At 44.2% G+C, this 8,854-nt stretch overlaps 1 protein-coding gene across 1 annotated transcript; it reads right to left on the bottom strand.

The window, feature by feature from the left end:
• Positions 1-1,488: 1,488 nt before the first annotated feature.
• On the bottom strand, positions 1,489-3,836 carry PFDN4 (prefoldin subunit 4). Its single transcript, XM_014876071.2, has 4 exons — positions 3,687-3,836; positions 2,766-2,873; positions 2,175-2,318; positions 1,489-1,906 (listed from the first exon to the last, which is right to left on the bottom strand). The coding sequence occupies exons 1-4, from the start codon at positions 3,708-3,710 to the stop codon at positions 1,775-1,777; spliced, it is 408 nt and encodes a 135-aa protein (XP_014731557.1). The 5' UTR covers positions 3,711-3,836; the 3' UTR covers positions 1,489-1,774.
• Between the last annotated feature and the right edge of the window lie 5,018 nt (positions 3,837-8,854).

Raw genomic sequence — 8,854 nt, 5'->3', positions numbered from 1 at the left:
ATGGGCTTTTATTACAGTTCTCTTGTTCAGGTAAAGGAAACATTATTAGAGATAGCAGAAATCGACCAAATATATCAATCTACCAAAAAGAAAAAGCCCTCAGAACATGGGGTGCTGAACAGAGTAAGTGCCAACTCAAAAACAATTGCAAATCTTCATGACAGAAAGGTTGTTAAAAGGCAAAACCAGGATGCTGTCAAAGACTTCCAAGCAGCTGATGCACCATCTGCAAAGTCAATTCTACAGTGACAACTCCAGAATAAAAAAAAATTGTTCCCTGCACGTTCTGCTTTACACATCTAAAAATACCAAATGATGGCTTGGCACAGGAGCTCTGCAAATGACAAAAATTCTGAGGCTGAGCTGAAAAATTCGGAGGTGTAATGATTTGCAAATGCAATTGTCCAGAGCACAGGAGGAAATTGCACATCCCAGGTGCAAAAAATGCCCTCACATTTTTGTAGCAAGGACTAAGCCAACAGGAAAAATGCATCACACACATAAAATCCTAAAGGGAGAGAAAATAAGGGGAAAATCTGATCTGTGGCACTGAACATCAGCACTGTATTTATGGCCAATCCCAATTTTAGGGAAGCTCTCCACACCCTGTCATGGCAAAAAGGTTGGAAATAAATCATCCTTAAGGTCCCTTCCAACCCAAACCATTCCAAACCCCTTTTTTATTTTCCCCACAGTGAAGCCACAGCCATTCTGTGGCCTGGCTGGAAGTGACAATCATTTGAAATCCCTGCAGAGCTGGGAAATCTCAGCACAGCAGTGACTGTGGAACTGTCACCACCCAATTCAAGCCCCCACGATCCCTGCAGCCAAAACTTCTTCACTGCAGCAGTGGCACTCCCAGCCTGGCATGGCCTTGCCCAAAATTGGCATTCCCAGATGTCTGATGCCATCTGCTGGGTGTTCCTCGTTAGTGGTCAAACTCCAGCAGTTTTCACCTGGAAAAAAACCCTTCTTTTATATTATTTTTTTGGTTATAAAAAGAAATGAAGCCGATTAAGACATTTAAAAATGACATTCAACTCCTCCTAGTGATGGAGGCACAGATTAGGGATCGATGCTGACACTGCAACAAAACCTATGAAAAACTGTGACATCAATTTCCTAAATAAACATGGATTCAGGAAAATTCAAAATGAAGATTCACCACTGTGACTTGCAGCATTTTCTGGGATTCCCAAATGCAAAGCAGTAAATGAGTGAATATGGGGGCTCCAAAAGCTTTTCCTCACTACCAAAATGAGCTTTAAAGAGCCCTCGTTTGTCCTCTGGCAAATTCCTGACACCTGAGCTGAGGATGAAACAGAGGAGGAATTTAGGAGCTCCAGAAAGGTTCTTAAAAATACCTGAACAGCATCATTCCCTCACCATGTGCTGTATCACACAGCTTTTATCCAACAGCCACTCCCACCTTCCCTCTTTCCATTTGTTTTAAACCTTTTCATGAGCACAAAACAAGACCCAGGAAACTCCAACACATGCCTGGCTTTATTGCCTTAGTAAACAAATATTCCAATCTTGATGTTTTACCAACAATGTGAAGTCAGTGTTTTCCTGAATAAATAAATAACTGCAATAACCAAAATAAGAAAGTTCTTATATATACAGAACTTTACAGGAAAGTAAAAAAAAAAAAACCAAACCACCAAACCAATAAAAAGAAAGGGATGGATTTTTTTCTCAAATGTAATTGCAGCAATGTTATCAAAACATTTAATAACCTAAAGAAAAGTTGGGTGTTGTGTTTAGAAAAACTTTAACTGTCCTCAGCCTCCAGATTTATGTTATTTCCAAACTTTGCATAGAGCTGAACTTTGAGGTCAGACAACACCCTCTGGATCGACTCCACCCGGGATTCCAACGCTTCAATTTCCTCTTGTAAACTCCTCTGAAAAATACAAAATAAATAAAAATCAACCAATTCTGTACCACAAACTGAGCCAGCTTTGTCAGCAACACAGAACTAACAAAGAGGTTCCTCTTTCCCAACTTATTCCCAGGTCTGGCTGCAGGATTTATTGCTGGAGTGCCTTTGGAGCAACTCAGATCCTAAACCCAACATCAATTTTAGGCTGTGGAAGCTCCAGAGGATGCTCAGATCATCCCGTGCCAGTGCCCAGCACACAGACAGCACAGCCCTGCAGCTGCAGACAAACCTTTGCCTCCTCCAGCATCTCCTGTGTCTCCTCCAGGGAATGACTGATGAACACATCCCCAATCTGGTAGGGGATCAGCTGGGAATCAGCATCATCCAGCAGCATGATGTCATCACAGGCATCCTCCAGGTTCTGCAGCTGTTTCTGTTTGCCACGACACAGAAAGAGAAAAGAATTTTTCAAAAATTCAAAATCCTTTGTAAAGCATTTCAGTGGACACACAGCTGGATAAGGAATTCAGAGAGGCTGGAATTTGGGAACAAATCCCACCCACCACCAGGATATTTTATGGAACAGCTCCAGAGCTGGAATTTAGCATCAGTATTAAATTCAAGAGAACTTTACCACTAGAAATCTGTAGTTAATAATCATTATATCTCATTAACAGAATAATTAACTGCCTAAGCAGCAAAATACAACAAATTTAAACATTAGTAATATTTGATATACTTTTACCATTCTCTATTTCCACAGTATCAGAACCCAAGCATTACCTAAACTCACAGTAACTCACTGCTGCTAATTTTCTGTGATCCAGCTGAAAATTAATTCAGGCCAACGAGCAGTTAATGAGATCTGAAGCAAATATACCTTTTTCACTTCTATTTCTTCTTTCAGCTCTGTGATCCTGCTGGTGTTTCTTGCAAACTTGTTAATTTTCTGTTGATCCTCAAAAGTGACATTGACATCTTCTGCAGCCTGCAAGGAAGAGAAATTAAAATTACGATTTCAGTTCTTACATTAACTTGAGTCTCGCTGCAAGGATTCTGCTAGGAGTGTCTGGAAAATAATCTGACAGCCACCATATTCTGCTTATGCACATCACTGCTCAAAGTGCCTCTTCAAAGACATCAAAAATACCCAGATTTAGCTGGGCAACATCTAAATTAAAACACTGGGCAGCCATGGCATCCTAAAGCCAAAGGTTTCCTTGATGCTGAATGGAACACGAGCAGGTAGTGACAGAATGGCTTCAAACTGCCAGAGAGGAGGCTTAGATGGGATATTGAGCAGGAATTCCTGGCTGGGGGGGAGGTGAGGCCCTGGCACAGGAATTCCCAGAGGAGCTGTGGCTGCCCCTGGATCCCTGCAAATCTCCAAGGCCAGGCTGGGGCAGCCTGGGACAGTGGAAGGTGTCCCTGCCATGGCAGGAGTTGAATGATGGAACACGATGAATTTTAAGTTCCTTTCCCACCCAAGCCACGACGATTCCATAATTAACCACCCTCCCAGATAATAACTTTATTCTCACACCCAGCCTGTCCTTGTTGTTTCCAAGGAGCCCCCGCCGGACAGGGCCGTGCCCGATCCGAGCCCAACGCCCGCAGCTCCCGAGCAGCGGCCGCTCCGCTCCGGGCACGACTGGAGCCGGGCTGGACACGGGCACGGCCCAGCCTGGCCCGGAGAGCAGCGGAGGAGCTGAAACTCCCTAGGGAGGGATCGAACTCCGCCGGGAAGGGATTAAATCCTGCCCAAAAGAACCAAATCTCCCCAGGCCCGGCCTGCACTCACCGCCTTCTTCATGGTGGCGGCCATGTTGCCACCGAACCATCCGCCCTCCGCGCAGAGGGGGAGCAGCAGGCACGGGAAAAAAAGGAGAAAGAGGAGGAAAAACTGCAGGAAATGGCAGCAACTCTGTGAAAATCGGGAATTATCTCTCTTCTCTCCGCTCTCAGCGCGGCGGGATGGCCAGAGAGGTCTCGGGACACGGAATGGATGTGGAGGCACCCCCGCCGTACTTGGTATGGTCCGGGGGAGGGGCGGGAGGCGGCCTCGGGTCCGCCAGGGGGCGCTGTGAGACGGGAATGGATGGGATGGGAGAATGGGACAATGGGATAATGGGACAATGGGATAATGGGACAATGGGATAATGGGATGGGATAATGGGATGGGATAATGGGATAGGATAACAGGATACTTAATTCTATAATATTGTCTGAAATATAATTATTTTTGGTGAGGTTTTTCTCTTTTTTCCCCTTTTTCCTTTTTTTTTTTTTCAGTTCTGAATGACTGCTCATTTCAAAACTCCCGTTCCAAATCAGTAGGAAAGACAGAATAACAAAAGATATTTTTGGTGACCCTCAGGCTGATGTTCCATTTTATTTTGGTGCATCATCCCACCGAGGAAAAAAATTAATCATCAAATTTCTCCCCAGAGAACCACATCATTATTAATTCCTATAAAAACATAACTCCAGCTCTAAACCTCTCTTTTCCTCAGAAAAAAAGCTCTCATCTCTCTGGCCTGCCCTCCCCTAAGGATCCTGCTAGGAAAGGACACAGCCTAAGCCGAGGTTATTTCCCTGGCTGGATTAAGTACATCACACACAGAGCCAGAGCAATTTCCCTCCAGAGACAAAGAGTGGATTTCACAAGAATTCGATGACTCGAAGGCTTTGAAAAGAAATCTTCTGTCTCCCACATGCTCGGGCAAGCTCTGTGGAGTGAGCACTGCCAGCAGTAACTCACTGCAGACCTTTCTTATGTAAATAAAAGTGAAAACAGCACACGAGTGCAAACAGCCAGCGTGGAGTAAGAGAAACCCACTGAACCCAGTGCCCTCCCTTCCCTCCCAGTTGCATAAAGGACTTGCTCCTTCTTGCTCTGCTCCCTGCTCTTGTTGTTGCTGTGTTGGCTTCACCTTGCTGGGATCCCTTCCATGCCCTGCCCTCCATCTCACATCTCCTCTGGGGTTTTTGGCAATTTTTCCCCTTCCTTGCTCGAGCCTTTTGCACTCCAGCTCAGTGGGGAAGAGCATTCTGCTGTGTCTGTGAGACCCCTGGAGTTGCCAAACTCTTCCCCCCTTTCCCCGGAGTTCCACAGATCTTTCTCACACCTTGGTGACCTCGAAAACCCCCACACATCAACATTTTTGTGAATTCAAGGTGCGCTGGAAATGGGCAGGACTTCATTGGGATGGAGTGGTTGTTTTTCCAGGTTCAGCCTGGATGAAGGGCATCACTTTGAGCTAAAGCCACACGAATTTTTCCTATTTCAGTTGTAAAGGAGGTGGCAGTGCTATGATATTCCCAATATTGTGAAATGCAGGTCCTTGTGCCTGCCCTTCTTGTACCAGCATTGCAGGGGAATGGAGGTTGAAGAAAGGAATCCTTTTCTAAGGGTGTTCATCTTTTCCAAAAATTATCTTAATGAGACAGCTCCTAATTATTTATATGGCAAATCCCCCAATGAGAATTTTTTTTATTCTTTTATAATGGGAGGGAAGGAAAACAGATTTTCTCACCTTCCTACCCTCATTCTTTCAAAATACCTCGTGTTAGTCAAAAGCAACCTCCCCATTTCACCATTCCAGCTTCCTCTATGGTCACATATATCAAATTACATTAGGTTCTTTCTGCAAGGAACCCAATAAACTTTATCCTCGGTGAGGGGAATTTTTCCCTGCCCTGCCCAGGGAGAAATTCTGCTGTGCCAGCTGGCCCCGAGGAGCCCAGGGCAGCTCCTGCTGCTTTTTGTGCCTCAGCTGGAGCTGGAGATTCCCCTCTGCTGGGAAACCCCTGGGGCTGAGCACATCCAAAGGTCTTTACCTTGGTGAGCAGCAGAGTAAACACAGAATTTTATTATAATCCCATCATCCTCCTCTGGTGTTTTCTGCTGGTTTTATTTCAAATAAAAGGGAAAATCTGCCTCTGCCCCCCCTGCCCTTCTCACCAGCACTTGGCTTTCTCAATATCAACAGGGAATATTCCAAAATATCAAACCCTGTATTTCCCTTACTCCACAATCCACCTTGTTCAAGAAATATTTCTAGAGGTGGAACATCTCCATTTTCCAGGAACTTTTTGTGGCCTGTACTGGAAATCTCTCTATGGTGTCTGAAGCTGCAGCATCATTCTTGCCTTTTTTTTTTACTTTTGTGCTTCATCTTCAATGAAAACTGCTCCCAAAATGCCTGAAATGAGTCCTGCAGTCACACCCATGCAGGTAGAAATAATTTCCTTCCTAAGAGCAGCACTGGCAGTGCCAGTTTCAAAAATCACTTTGTATTCCTTGAAAATTCCACCTAAAGAGGAGCAGGGTTCATCACCCTGCTGGATTCCCTCACCTTAAAGCACAACAGAATTTTTTCCTACTGGATCTGAAGGTTTTAAATTCTCAGAGGTCTCTCATTAATATGTCCTGTCTGTGGTGTAACTCAGTGTGGTTTAATGTGTAAAAATCTGCCTTTCTTCTCTTTTATCTCTTTTTTTTTTTTCCTTTGGATGGGGAAGGTGTTGACAGACCCACGACAGAATCTGGAAGGGGATTTTTCCTTGGGGACACACCAGAGAAGCTCTTTTGCTGTTTCACCAACCAGAGCTACAAACACCAAAAAAAAAACCCCCATTTTCCCAAGGGCAGTGCTGCACTCAGAGACCAGAAACCAAACCCTTCCCAGGGGAGGGCTGAGCTGAAATCCAGGGCAGGGTTTTATCTGATGAACCAGCTCTAATCCATGCAGAAGCAGGAACAGGAGGAACCAGGACGTGGCCCAGAGGGGATTGGGTTCAGCCAAGCACAGCCCCAGTGCCTGACTCATGGCAAAGGCAGAGCCTGGAGATTTTCCTGTGGTTCTGAGGGACACAGTGGGAGCCAAACACACTCAGCTCACAGCAATCCACTGCTGAAAGTGCAAACCCACCTCTTTGGGCTTTGACAGAATGGATTCATGGTGTATTTTACATATCTGTTAGAGATTCCAGCAGCAAATAATCCAAAGCCACAGGCAGAGCTGTTCAGCCTCCCTCTGCCCTGGCAGCAAACACCAATGCTCCTTAATAGTTAAAAAAAACATTAAAAATCTTCAGTGATTTGCTGTTTTTTGGGAATTTAGAGACCAATTATTAATAGCAAATAGTAACTGTGGGCAAGGTGATGATAAAATTAATAACCAGCACCTCTCCCCTGGGAACATGTGCAAGGACAGAGCTGGGCTGTGTCACCCGGGAGGATTCACTCCAACTGGCACCAGCATCAATTGGGGCTCAGAGTTCTGTCACCAACCTCAAATCCAGGAAAATTCACTCAGATTGGCACCAGCATCAACTGGGGCTCAGGGTTCTAAACCATGCTCCTCACTTCTTGGCAGGAATTCCAGGTGCTGATTTCAGGAGAGCATCAGCTTGGAATTTCAGGGGAATTTAGAGAGCAGACATGAATATCTGTGAAACTTTAGAAAGATAACACAGCACGGTGCAAAAATAGTATGAAATTCTATATTCACACAGTGGAGACCTTGCAACAGGAACAAGAAATGCTTTTTTTTTTTTTTTTTTGTGAGATAAATGTAAGCAAATGCCCAAACCCAAGATTATTGCTGCCTTTTCTTTGACAAACTGAGCAGCACCACATCTTTGGAACAGAACCCTCAAACCCTGAGCAAAGGGACAAGAATTTTCTTTCCAAGCCCTGCTCTGGGGTCGGTTTTACCTCAGCACAAACACATCCATCAGATCAAAAGTGATCTGTGCAAACTCTGCAGCTTCATCAACAAATCCAGAAAATGACATCAGCTCCAGTGGGATCCAGGGGCTGGCAGAAGCAGCTGAAGCAAATTCCTTCCAAGTGCTATTTTTCTTACAGACAATTTTTTATTTTTATTTTTTTAGATGCTCAACGATTAAAACCTTCAGTTTCTAAACTTTATTTTCGAGATAGAATTTAATTTCGAATTTCAAGTGTTGATGCTCAGCATCCACTGCATTGGAGATCTTACCTTGCTTTTGGCAAACAGGTTTTGGTCACCTGCTCACGTTGTGCAGTCATTAATTCCACTACAAATGAAAATATTCAGAATTCTCCAGTGCCAGCACAGAAGTGCTGCTTTGCTTTTGTCAACTACATGTGGGCAAGGCGTGGAAATGTCATGACAGAAGGTTAAATGTGTAATTACACATAAAGAAGAATGTAAATTGTTCTTCTTTTTCTTCAGCACAGTTTTTCTGTAAGAAGTGTTAAATTAGGATGAATTTCCCTATGGGGAAAAAAAAAAATCAACAAAATGTTACAAATTCTTAGAATCACAGAATGGTTTGAGTTGAAAGGGACTCCAAAAATCATCTTATTTCACCCCCCACCATGGGCACAGACACCTTCCACTACCCCAGGCTGCTCCAAACTCTTCCAGCCTGGCCTGGGACACTTCCAGGGATTCCTAAATGCTGCTGCTTTTAAAAATAAAGAAATGTGCTTTCCACAGCTCTGAGTGGAAGGTGACAAAATCTTCCAGACTCCTGTTTAGAGAGAAATATTCAGCCTGGGACAGCAAGTATTGCATAAATCCTCACCTCCCTTTCCTGCTCAGGCAGGGCAATATTGCTAAAGGGGACAAGAAATTGTAACATCCCACTGAGTGACTCTAATTTTCAGGTAAAAATGCAAAACCTGCCAAGTCCTGAGTATTTCCAGGCTGACAGTCAGAGCATCTTGTCCTGGACCTTGATTTCTGAATCCTCTCCATTTTCTCCCTGATTATCCCCCTGTAAACTCCTCTCCAGAGGATGCAGTGCATGCAGCGTTGCCTGCTCATCTAAAGCAGGTAATAAACATTGATTCACAAAAAAAAAGATGGTGCAATTTTTATTTTTAAAGCAATCTTTGCTTGATTTAAGCGAAGAAACCTCTTCATTTTTCTTGAACCACTCACTGATTGAGAGGCTGCTGCAGGAGTGGAGTGT

The sequence above is a fragment of the Sturnus vulgaris genome, chromosome 17, assembly GCF_052056855.1.
Source record: "Sturnus vulgaris isolate bStuVul1 chromosome 17, bStuVul1.hap1, whole genome shotgun sequence".
Lineage (NCBI taxonomy): Eukaryota > Metazoa > Chordata > Aves > Passeriformes > Sturnidae > Sturnus > Sturnus vulgaris.
The sequence above is the reverse complement of the archived record's forward strand: the minus strand, read 5'-3'. Positions and strand labels throughout refer to the sequence as shown.